This window comes from Physeter macrocephalus, unplaced genomic scaffold (assembly GCF_002837175.3).
Source record: "Physeter macrocephalus isolate SW-GA unplaced genomic scaffold, ASM283717v5 random_253, whole genome shotgun sequence".
NCBI lineage: Eukaryota > Metazoa > Chordata > Mammalia > Artiodactyla > Physeteridae > Physeter > Physeter macrocephalus.
Window position 1 is genome coordinate 52,336 of NW_021145539.1, and position 12,839 is coordinate 65,174.

General features: G+C 44.2%; 1 protein-coding gene across 1 annotated transcript in view; it reads left to right on the forward strand.

Moving 5' to 3' along the window:
• Window positions 1-252: 252 nt before the first annotated feature.
• Window positions 253-12,839, forward strand: part of HMCES (5-hydroxymethylcytosine binding, ES cell specific) — a 16,774-nt gene continuing 4,187 nt past the window's right edge. The window contains exons 1-4 of the mRNA XM_024117294.3: window positions 253-460; window positions 7,057-7,200; window positions 7,987-8,112; window positions 10,589-10,770. Coding sequence (XP_023973062.1) covers window positions 278-460; window positions 7,057-7,200; window positions 7,987-8,112; window positions 10,589-10,770 — 635 coding nt within the window. The 5' untranslated portion in view covers window positions 253-277. The remainder of the gene's footprint in view (window positions 461-7,056; window positions 7,201-7,986; window positions 8,113-10,588; window positions 10,771-12,839) is intronic.

A 12,839-nucleotide genomic window follows, 5' to 3' on the forward strand; every position in this document is an offset into this window, starting at 1 on the left:
GGGGCGGGGGGGCGGGGCGGGGGGGGGGGGGGGGGCGGGGGCGGCGGGGGCCGGCTAGGCAGGGGGAGCTCCCGGCCGAGAAGCTTCCTTTCCTCGCCCGGCCGGGCCGCGGGGCGGGAGGTGTCCCTGTGAGCCGGGCGCACGGGCCTGGGGTGGGGGTAGGGTGGGGCGGGGCGGGGCGCGGAGGGAGACCCTGGGGGCCGAGGCCCGAGACCCGCGTCTGAGGCGCTCGAACCCCGTCCTCGCGTCCAGGGCCGCGGTGTTCTCAGCGCCGAGGATGTGCGGGCGGACGTCCTGCCACCTGCCCAAGGAGGTCCTCGCCCGGGCCTGCGCCTATCGGGACCGGCAGGGCCAGCGGCGGCTCCCAGAGTGGAGGGACCCGGACCGGTACTGCCCGTCGTACAACAAGAGCCCGCAGTCCAGCAGCCCGGTGCTCCTGTCCCGGCTGCACGTGGAGAAGGTGAGCGCTGACCTGCCCTAAGCCCGTCGCTGCGCCTGTGCTGACGCCTCCGGGACGGGTCACTGTTCCTGGGGCCCCAGCTGAGTGCTGCTGTGCGCGAGGCGTTCCAGCCCTGGGGCCTGCCCGGTTCATATGCATTTGAAAACGCTTTAAGGTAGCGTCTTTCCGACCTCACTGATCATCAGAGACTTTTCAATATCTTAAAAAAAAAAAAAAAAAGGATTTCCATGCCCCTTTTGAGTCCAGCGAAGTCAGAATCTCTGGCCTTAGGGTAGGATTTAGACTAGCTAGTCTAAAAACACCTCTGACGTTTCTTGAACGTTTAAGTTTCTATTCTTTCTGCTTGCGTCTTCAGTCTTTTTTTTTTTTTGCGGTACGCGGGCCTCTCACTGTTGTGGCCTCTCCCGTTGCGGAGCACAGGCTCCGGACGCGCAGGCGCAGCGGCCATGGCTCACGGCCCAGCCGCTCCGCGGCACGCGGGATCCTCCCGGACCGGGGCACGAACCCGTGTCGCCTGCATCGGCAGGCGGACTCCCAACCACTGCGCCAACAGGGAAGCCCCTTCAGTCTTTTTATGTTTGTCTTTTACTGAAGCTAGGAACAGAGGTATTTGGTTTGGTATTCTGAAGTTTATTTGCATTCTTTATCTCTGTAGAATCTACTTCTGTAGTGTTGGACTGGCCGATAATTTAGAATCATGTTTTGGTTCTTGGCTTTATCTCCTGAAAGAGAGGGTGTGTCTGTATGCATGCATACCTGCAGTGTAATAAAAATGCTTCATTCCGGAAATTAGTAGTTTTTCCATGTCTTAAATATTTTAAATATCCTTGATATGTTTTTTAAAATCCTGATTGTTTCCATCCTGGATTTTTATTCTGTCTGATCCATAATGCTTAAGTCACTTGATACAATTGATTATACCCCTGCTGCATACTCTTCAGAACTGTAGTGATAATATGGTAGTCAAAAAAGATTCATTTTTCCATTATGGGGATCAGATTATTTTGAAAAAAAAAAACCCAGATGACTTTGATCTTTTTGGTTGAATGAAGCCATTTACATGAAATAGTTTATTCTCGAGCCATTTTTAGTGGATGAATACTTGTTGAAACTAAAAAAACTTTTTTTAATGAGAGGCAAATCAAAATAAAATCAATATCATGGGGAACCTTGACTGGGAAAGGAAAAAATAAAACGTTTCAGAGGGAGGTATAATTTGAAGAGAAAGGATTAACTGTTTGAGGTTTCTTATTTTTTAGCCTTGGTTCTCTTTGTACCACGTCATTAAAATTATAGAATGAATGTTAGCTGGAAGAAAACTTTAACAGATGTAAAGACAGAAGTGTAGAAAGATTGTGAGTGGTCCTGGGTTACCCAGTGAGTGAGGGAAGAGCTGGTACCGAGGTCCAGTCCACTGTTCCCACTCCAGTGGATACTTCCTGGAACTAGGAATGGGGAAGGTGGAGCCCCTAAGCACAGCATAGCCCTCCTCTTCTGTCAGTGGTGTCAGTTTGCTGATGGAATGTTTTGACTCCACACCTCTAATAAATTTTATAAAGATTGCTATGGTTTCCTAATTTTGATAAATATTTGAGGTTTCATTTATCTGAAAATGAAAATAGTAAATTGTAAAGGGAAAATAGAACTATTTCAGATCACTAATCCATATCATCAATGTCAGCACATGTGTATAGATTGTAACATTTGCATTTGAAGCCACTGACTTGCAAATTACTTCCTCTTTCATTTATCTACCCCCAGTGCTACCAGCTGTTCAGGTTACAAGTCCAAGAGGGTACAGGAAAAGATGACTAATATTGAGCAATATTTTCAGTATTTTGGCTTAGAAGCCGCTTTCTATTCCTTGCTCCCAGTATGGGGCAGCCCTGTGTTGGGGTTTGGTTTACAATTGTCCATTGAACACACTCAGGTTAAAGGTGATCAGTGGAATTTGTACGAGCATGATTTCTCAGCCTTGGCACTAATGACATTTTAAGTGGGATAATTGTTGTGGGAAGCTGACCTGTGCGTTGTAAAATGTTTAACAACGTCACTGGCCTCTACCCAGTAGATGCCAGTTTTCCCTAGGTCATCGTAACCAAAAATGACTCCTGACATTGCCAAATGCCCATTCGATATACCCATTCCATGCCAGTGAGCCAGCCCTCACCCCTGGGCTTGGTGAAGTGAAGGTGGGGGCGGCGGTGTCAGAATTGCCCCACATCCAGAACCTCAGATTTAGAGTTTGGTCTTGTAAATTTCTGATGCGAGATTGTTTAGTTGGCTGTGAGATAATGTTCTCTCTTACTTTCATTTATGCTTTGTACAGGGGGCCCTTCTGCTTGGAAGGCACGTTTGACACATTTGATTCCGGAAGGGAAAGAGGATTTACAAAAGCTCTGTGTTTTCTCACATGCTTTCTCTTCCTTCATTCTCTACCCTACCATTTCTTCCAGGGCCACCTTTTCCGTAGTTATCCTGCGAGCTCATTTATTGGTTTTAAAGGCTGCTTCTGTCTTTAAGGAGGAAGAAACACATATATGTATATATGTATATATACATACAATTCATCCTCTTTCTTCGTAGATTCTGTGTTAGTAAATTTGCCTACTTGCCTGCTTTGTAACCCCCAAAATAATACTCATGATGCTTTTGTAGTCATTCGTGGACATACAGAGTGGTGAAATATTCAAGTTACCCAAATACGTATTCCTAACTGAGATCAAGTAAGATGAAGTTCTACTTTCTTGTTTCACTTTTTATACTATAAACAAGTGTCTTTTTTGAGATCTGTTTATTGCCATGTTTTTTGCATTTCTATGCTTTTTGTTGGTGATCTTAGTGTTTAAAATTGTCCCCAAGCAGGCTAGAATTCCTAAATGCAAGAAGGGCGTAATATGTCTTACAGAGAAAATACCTGTGTTAGAGACACTTCGTTCAGGCTTGAGTTACTGTGGCTGCTGGTCATGAATTCAACATTAATGAACCAACAGTATATGTTAAATAAAGTTTAACATATAATAATAAATATGTTAAACAAAAACACACAGAAGACAAGGTTGTATATCGATCAGTTGTTGAAAATGTTGTCACTGTAGGTTCCTGGCAACCTAACGGTGTTTCCCCTAAGAGCTGCAGTTCAGTGTTCCCTACTTCAGTGTTCATGGCAACTTTATATTAACGGTGTTTCCCCTAAGAGCTGCAGTTCAGTGTTCCCTACTTCAGTGTTCATGGCAACTGTATAACAAGAATGGCTCTGTGTCGTGTGTGTGTGTGTGTGTGTGTGTGTGTTTGTATGGCAAGGGGATTAACTAATATAGGCAAGATTTTGAAAGAAGTGGGACAGGATCCTGTGAAGAGCACAGTGGAGGAATTAGCTTTAAACAAAAGGGAAGCTCGGGACTTCCCTGGTGGTCCAGTGGTTAAGACTCCACGATCCTAGTGCAAGGGTCCCGGGTTCGATCCCTGGTCAGGGAACTAGATCCCGCATGCCGCAACTAAAGATCCCACGTGCTGCAACTAAGACCCGGTGCAGCCAAATAAATTTAAGAGAAAAAAAAAGGGAAGCCCTTCTCAGACACTACTACTGACAATTCCCCTCTTGGAATTCCATCCTTTCAACTTTTTTCATTCTGCTTTTATCTCTCTAGGAACTTTTTGTTGGACTGCACTTTTTCCTCATTTCTCCTATTTGTTTTTGTAACCCCATATTTGATCCTGTGATTTAGTTGCTCTCTAAGAAACGTTATCCTAATGGCTTTACCAGTACCTTTGTATAGAAGATTTTGCTGTTTCTTTTTCATCATAACCTCAAAAAATATTAAACTGCAATTAGTGTGCCTATTCCATGCCACACATCTAACCTCGTAAGTAGCGGAGAAGGGACTTTTGAACCAGGGTCTTCTTACAAAGGCCGTATTCTTTCCTTTATACCAGAGGTTGGCAAACCATGGTCCTCAGACCAAATTTGGCTCACTGCCTGTTTTTATAAATAAAGTTTTATTAGAATACAGCCATGCTCACTTGTTCTTTGGCTGCTTTCACACTACCAACGGTGGCAGAGTTGAGTTGAGTTGCAGCAGAGACTGTGTGGACTCAGAAAGCCGAAAATATTTACTGTCTGGTCCATTACAGAAAAAGTTTGCTGACCCATTCTCTATACCATGCTGCCTCTCTCCTAAGCTTTAATTCCACATGCTTGTTGGACATAGTAAACCTTTGTCTGTGGATTTTATTCCAGAACTAACTCAGAACAACCTTTATATTATGTTCACCAGTGAGGAATTAGGACAGGGCATTGCAGGTATGGTTTGTCTCTTCCCTGGAGTCTGGGGCCTCAGCTGAGAAGGCATTGGGGCTAGAATCATCTAGAGCAGGAGGCAGAAAACTAGGGCCCTCTGATCATTTTTGTAAATGAAATTTTATGGGACAGAGCAACATCCATTTATCTATTGTCTATGGCTGCTCTGTCCCTATAATAGCGTTTATAGCAAAGACTGTAAAGTCTACGGTACTTAATATTTAGCCTTTTAGAGAAAAGTTTACCAACATCTGATCTAGAGCCATCTTCACTCTCTTATCTGGCAGTTGATGTTGGCTCTGAACTGGGGCTTTTGACCAAAGCCCCTACACGTGGCCTCTCCACAAAGCCTGGCTGTTTCACCAAGGTAGCTGGATTTCTTATATGGCAGCTCAGGGCAGCGAAGGCACTGTCTCAGCAAACAAGGAGGAAGCTGAAAAACCTTTTCTGACTTAGCCTTAGAAATCCTGCAGTGTCACTCGTGCCATGTTCTGTTGGATGGAAGCAGGTCACAGGTCCGTCCAGATTCAAGAAAAGGGCACACAGGTCCCCCACACAGCTCTTGATGGGAGAAGCGTCAAAGACTTTGGGACCGTTTTTCTAAGCTGCCGCAGACTTCCCACTGTTATCTGAAATTCAACGTGTGATCTTTCCCCACATCAAACCTCTTTCTGGATTTTTCTCTTTTGTTCAATAGCACCATCATTATTTCAGGCTTCTGGGCCTGAAAACTTAATCATCCCTGTTTTCTTTGTCCATTTGACACCACAATTTCTTTCTTTCTTTTTTTTTTTTCTTTCTATCTTTTGAATGTCTTTTATTCTCACTACTGTCACCAGACCTACTGTACCACCCTAGTAGAACCTAAAATGCACTCTCTGCTCACTGGTGTCTTCCAACAGTGTAGTACACCATAAGAATAGTGTGTGTGTGTGTGTGTGTGTGTGTGTGTGTGTGTGCATTTTAATCTGTAGATTTCATCAAATTCTCAAGGGGCCAGTTACCCCAAAAGAGTTTAACAACCATGTGTTGAGGGTGAGGCCCGAAGACTCCCCCCACATTTGGAGATGCGTTCGAAGGACTCAGCATATGACGTGGCTAAGGTTAATTACAGTGAAAGCATACACAGTAGAATCAGCAAGGGAAAAGAAACAAACAGAAATCTGGAGAAATTCATGCATAAGCTTCCTTATAGTCTCTCCTTCCTGTGGGGGGACACACCAAGCAAGTTTTCTCTCCAGCAGTGAAAAATGTGGTAACTTTGTGCACTGTTTCTGCCCAGGGAAACCCATTAGAAACTTAGGCCCAAGGTTTTTGTTGGGGGCTGGTCATGTAGGCACTCTCTGCCTAGCAAGTACCAAAATTCTAGACTCCTAGAAGGAAAGCAGGTGCTCAGCATAAACCTCATTTTTTGCACAACGTAGGCACAGTATACCATCTTTATCAGTTAGGGAAAGGTGGAAACACTCAAAATCCAAGTTCTCAGATCCTAAGTGAGGGCCAGTCCTGTAAGCAGGCCTTCCTAAAAATAGCGTCCTCAGGCTTGCTATAACTTGGCTGCACAAAACCACCTCCTGCACATTCTTGACACGGCCCCTAATTTCATATCTGGTCTTTCCTCCCATCTCTTCTCTGTCTGATTCCTGTATCTCTTGTGGGAGACAATCCAAGATCCACCTTACCCCATTCCCTCCCCTTCTGCCCCTCCCGAGGAGCTGATAATACTTATCCATTCCGTCTCTCACAGAGCACTCGCCACTGAACTTTTTTGACACTCCTTGTACCACATATATGGCCCTCAGCCTATAGTATCGTATTACTTCATATTTTTAATGTCTGTGCGGCCTCACAAGTTATAGTGCAAGCGCTTTGAGGTTAAGCACCTTCCATGTGCCCCCATACTACCCTGTGTATCCCTTAATCATAGCGTGTACCTTTGCGTATGATGGTTGCCTGTAACGTGTGCTTCTTGAGAGCTGGGGCCGTGTGAAGTGCAGGGCCTGGTACTATGTCTCTCCTGCAGTAGGCACTAATTAAAAGTTTACAGAAATTAAACCTCTTTGTATCCCCCATCCTACCCAAGCCGAATGTCATACATTATAATAAATATGATTGCTAGAGAACTCAAATTACTCACATCATGATACGTCATTAAAATTGTTTTCAAGTAGAATCTTTCCCTATTAATAGTCCTCTTTGTATTTTGATACTAGTAGTAATGTAATGCATGTACTGAATTACGTTTTCTAAATCTCATTATGATCTCCTCACTGGATCTTAACCTTTTTCGTGGCAGGGCGCAGACTCATCTGAGCGTATCATTGCTCCCATGCGGTGGGGCTTGGTCCCATCTTGGTTTAAAGAAGCTGATCCTTCTAAGCTGCAGTTCCACACTAGCAACTGTCGTAGTGATACCATAATGGAGAAACGGTCCTTTAAGGTAGGTAGCTGGTCTAGGGAAAAGGCACATATTCTGTTATTTTATCTAACAGAACTATTAGTGCCTTATATACCTGAGAAATAGTTCCAAAGTGTGTTTCCAGTTATTAATGTAGAGTGTTGTTCTGTTTATTACTGTGTGACAAAGCATGCCAAGACAACAGTTTATTATTTCTCATAATAAACCATGGGCTGCCTGGGCTCAACTAGACAGTTTTTACTCAACCAGAGGTTCTCATGTAGTTCTAATCAGATGACAGCTGGATGTCCCAGGTGGCTTCTTAACCCACACGTGTGACACCTCAGCTGGGATGAGTAGAACAACTGGAGGCCTTTCCGTGTGCCTGCTAGTGGGTGTCAAGGTGGTCAGGCATCTCACATGGCATCTGGCCTACCCAGAGTTCACCATCCAAGAGAGCAGGGCAGGAGCTGCAGGGCTTTGTGACCTTGCCTTGGAAATCATAACAGCGTCACTTCTTCTGCGTTCTATTGGTCATACAGAGCCAGCCTGACATCACTGAGGGAGAGGACTACATAGCATGTGAATATTGGTAGGCGTGGTTCTCTGTGGGGCCAGCTTTGGAGACTAGCTACCACAGTGCCTGTTTCCTGCTATATACATTATTTAATCTTTTCAACATCTGTGTAAGTGTGACTTTATACATAAGAAATGTGACATACAGAGGAATTAACTGCTCTGAGGTCACACATCGGCAGATCTGAGATTTTAAGTCCGTGAAACATGTTTCTGTCACTAAGACCATATCTTGCTCATGTTTTCCCTCAGGTGCCTCTGGGAAAGGGAAGGCGCTGTGTTGTTTTAGCAGATGGTTTCTATGAGTGGCAGCGATGTCAGGGAACAAACAAGACGCAGCCCTACTTCATCTACTTCCCCCAAATCAAAACAGAAAAGGTATCATCAGCAGTGTACGTCTGTGTCTATGTCTTTGTGTGTTTGGTATGTTCGCTGAGCCTCTTGGATTTTTGGTTTGATGTCTTTCCTATTGTTTTGAAATTCTCAGCCATCATCTATTCAACTATTTCTTCTGCCGCATTTTCTCTTCTCTTTCTGGCATTCTAATTATATATGTGTTAGACAGTTAGATATTATCCTATAGTTTTTGGAAGTTCTCTTCTGTATATTTCATTCTTTTTTCTCTGTGTTTCAGTTTGAGTGATTTTTATTGACCTGTTTTTAAGTTCACTCTTCTTTCTTGTTTCACTGAAATAGCTTATCTGCTTGTTCATGCATGTTGTCTACCTTTTCTATAAGAGCTGTTATATATATATATGTAATACATAACTAATATATATATATAGTAATTACACTTAAATTCCTGTCTGATAGTTTCAGCATTTGGGAAATGTAATCTCTTGAGTCTGGTCCTGTTGATTTCTATCTTGGCAGTTCATTGGTTATTTTTGGCTTTTTGTATGTCTTATAATTTTTTATTGATTGCCAGACGTAATAGATAGGACAGAGACTGAGATCAATAATATTTATGTCTGAAAATGGATATGTTTATTCCTTTTTTTTTTTTTTTTTTTTGGCTGTATTGGGTCTTTGTTGCTGCGCGCGGGCTTTCTCTAGTTGTGGCGAGCGGGGGCTACTCTTAGTTGCGGTGCGCGGGCTTCTCATTGCGGTGGCTTCTCTTGTCGCGGAGCACAGGCTCTAGCCGCGCAGGCTTCAGTAGTTGCGGCACGCGGCTCAGTAGTTGTGGCGCGCCGGCTTAGTTGCTCTGCGGCATGTGGGCTCTTAGCGGGCTTCTCATTGCGGTGGCTTCTGTTGTTGCGGAGCACAGGCTCTAGGCGCACGGGCTTCAGTAGTTGTGGCACGTGGGCTCAGTAGTTGTGGTGCACGGGCTTGGTTGCTCTGCTGTATGTGGGATCTTCCCAGACCAGGGATCGAACCCATGTTGCCTGCATTGGCAGGCGGATTCTTAAACTGCGCCAGCAGCGAAGTCCTTGTTTATTCTATTAGGCCGTTAATGTCCGAGGTTGAGTTGATCTTGTCTGCAGCTGAACTGGGTTTGGTTTTGTTGTGCACCACAGGCTTTAAATATTTCTCTGCTGGCACCTTGTGTTTAGGGTAAGCGTTGGTTTTTCCAGAGGGTTTTCCTCAATAGCCCTGCTCCCTGCAGCTGTTGTTACTTCCCTTTGAGCCTGTGCCTTCGAGAGGATCTCTCCATGCCCTTGCCCCTCCCCCAGAAGTAGACTGCCGTTGCTTGTGATTTGGTGTACAGGGAGGTGGAGAGAGTTCTCCATTGTCTTGGTTCAGTCTCAGTCTTAAGCAGAACTGTGTCCCCGGCTCTCAGGCTCAGGCTTTCTCAGTGATCCTGCTCCTTCTCCAGGGGCATAGAGGGTTTTTTTCTTTTGCCCTTTTCCAGTCTCTGGCGGTCTTTACCTGTCTCTTAGGAGCAATAGGATTTATCACTTTTTCCCTGGCCCCTTAAGCTTTTTGTTCCTTAGAGGAGAAGTGACCAGGTAAGGCTTCTCACCATCCCTGAGGCAAAACAGCTCCCCGTGTCTAGCACGCATTGGCAAGGAAGCTTTGTCCAGTCTCCTGCCCCCAGTCTCTCTCGTGAGCACCCGTGGAGGGTGGTCTGCAAGCTGAGGCAAACTTCCCTGATGTCTGCAGCCCCCAGGGGTTCTGTGCCCTCAGGCTAGCCCACACTCTGCATCGAGCAATTTGTTGATAATTTTATCTGAATTCTTACCTGCTGTGTGAAGGAGGCCTTGTTTTCCTTCTGTTACCACTGGGAAGCCAGTACTGGTGTCTCATCTCCTCTTGGATGACCCTGTCTTTCCATAAAGTTCAGGCTAATTGGTTGCCCTGTGACCTCAGTTCTCTGATGAGTTTAAGTTACGGTTATTTAGATTCTCTACCTTTTTTTTTGTTAGGGTGGAGGGTGACACTTTCCAGCTTTCTGTATTCTAGGCCTTGAACTGGATCTTAAATGGGAAGTAGGAGTTGGCATGATGAAAAAGGGAAGGAAGGACCTTTGGGGCAGAGGAAAGTTGCTTCTGCGAGATACAGGGGCATGAAATTGCATGAGGGCATGATTAAGAAATAGCTGGGCTTAATTCAAGTTAACAGTGTAATTGTAAGCTGGAATGATGATCCAGATCATGGAAGGCCTGAATATCCACTGAAGGTTTTACACTGTATTGTGAAAGCATTAAGGAACCATAAAGCTATTGCTTCAGTGAGTATCTGCCACCAGGCCTCTTTCCTTCTGCCACACAGTGGATCAAGAGGACCCATGCTAAAGGCATGAGCCGAATTACTTCTAAAATGATTGCCATGCTCTTAAGTCTGTAATAGTACCCAACCTGCAGGGGGGAAGGTGGCTGCTGAGTATCTAATCTACCATGGATTTTGCTTCCAGTCAGAGAGCATGGGTGCTGCAGATGGCCCCGAGGACTGGGAGAAAGTCTGGGACAACTGGAGGCCGCTGACAATGGCCGGGCTCTTTGACTGCTGGGAGCCCCCGGAGGGAGGAGACTGCCTGTATTCTTACACCATCATCACAGTGGATTCCTGCAAAGGCTTGAATGACATCCACCACCGGCAAGTCACACTTCTCATGCCTGGGTCCAAAAGGATTCAGGGCAGGGTTTGTCCTCTTTGCTTTTAGATAGGAAGCTTCCGTACGCACAGATTTAGAGAGTGGGAAGCTAAGACAGTTGCTTCACAAGATACAGTCAGTTTGGCCGTAACATGACATGCATTCCTAAAAATCACCATACTATGCAAAATTGCACTATGAAAACCATAGGACTTACGGGAAATGTGGGACTAAGGGGACAACACTTAAAAATTTTGTCAGTGAAACAGTAAAAAAAAAAAAAAATAAGGATCTAGTAAAAACAGTACTGTCGTTTCATGCATTAAATGGTTAAGAAGTACATAGATATTACAATAAATATGGCACTTTACCTTAGAAAGACCTGAAACCGACTTGTGGAAGTGAGTGTCGGAAGAGTTGCAGCTTGTGTTATTGTGCAGTGGTAGAAGGAAGATTCTGCAAAATTATCGTCTTTTGCAGTCTTAAATCCTGGGGCACGTTCTTCTGCCTTTGAAACGTTGTTCCTTCGAGGCGTGCCTTTATGATAGATACGTATTTAATCAAAACTGAACATTTTGGTCCAATGTATGGCCTCCTCCAATTAACTTCAGTATCACTAGTGGAAATTCCTTAGCAGCATCTTCATCTGTGCCCATGTCTTCTCCCAACACCTGAGAGCTCTGGAAATTGCAGCAGTGTTTGAGGCCACCAAAACAGCCATTACTAGCACTAAGAGGAGCCACCTCTGTGGTGTTTTTGTGGTCTTTGTGTATAGAGAGGTCATTCTCTTTGTGAGAAAGCTTCCAGTTTTTTAGTTTTTTTTACTGTTCAGCTTTCAGTCGATACACTAAATCTTTCCATTGCTTCTATTCCTTCATACCTGGCTGGTATTGACTTTATAACACTTCTTGCAATTGTTACAGCCGTGGATGTTCCTTTTTTCCCACCCCTGTTACTGTTGTGGATCCTTTATGTCTGTTGCTCAGGAGATATCACATGTTCTCTTCTTGCTTTCAAGACGCTTTATTATTATTTCAGCCTTCTCTTCAAGACTTACAAGTTTTCTGTTTGCGTGCACTGCTTAGCGTGTTTGAGCCAGGAAGCTTAGACATGTTTCAGATGTTGAATGAATAGTTTTTTTTAATATAGAGAAAAGTTTACAAATGCGAAGTAAGAGCAGAACACAACTTTGGAGGATAATATGCAGTGAGCCAAGGTAGCCATCAGTGTTTGAGATGTGTGCATTTTGTGTACTCTTACAAGGCTCAGTTCAGTGGGGTGCAGTTTTCTGTGTTCACTTTGTGTTTCTCACAGACAAAACCGTATATAAGCAAAGGCAAAATTTGCATTATGTTCTAATAGATCAATCACATTGGAACAGATTTTCATTTTAAAAACAAGCGTTACGAGACCTCCCTGGTGGTCCGGTGGCTAAGACTCTGCGCTCCCAATGCAGGGAGCCCGGGTTCAATACCTGGTCATGGAACTAGGTCCCACATGCATGCCGCAACTAAGAGTTCGCGTGTTGCAGCGAAGATCCCGCACAAGGCAACAAGGATCCTGTGTGCTGCAACTAAGACCCAACGCAGCCAAATAAATATTTTAAAATATATTTAATAAAATAAAAAACGTTAGCAGAACTGACTATACTTGTATAACACTTTTCACAGTTTTTGCCAGATCTGAGTGTCATCAGAAGTAATTTTATGAACTTTTGCTGAAAAGAATGCAGTGCTGCACGTGCTGGATTACCTATTTTAGCCCTCTTGTCCTAAGCGTTCTGTCTGAAATGATGCTTTCATGGGCTATAATAGTTCTAGTTTTTGCTAATTCACCTTAAAATAAATTCCTATTTCATCTAATCTAAGATTTTGTACCACTATTTTATACATTGTTAAGAAAAACAAAGTGCTGCCAATTATTGCCAATTAAACTGTGATACAGTGCAGAGATGCCATTCATCATAAAATGCATCTGGATTTTTTTTTTTTTTTTTTTTTTTTTTTTTGCGGTACGCGGGCCTCTCACTGTTGTGGCCTCTCCCGTTGCGGAGCACAGGCTCCGGACGCGC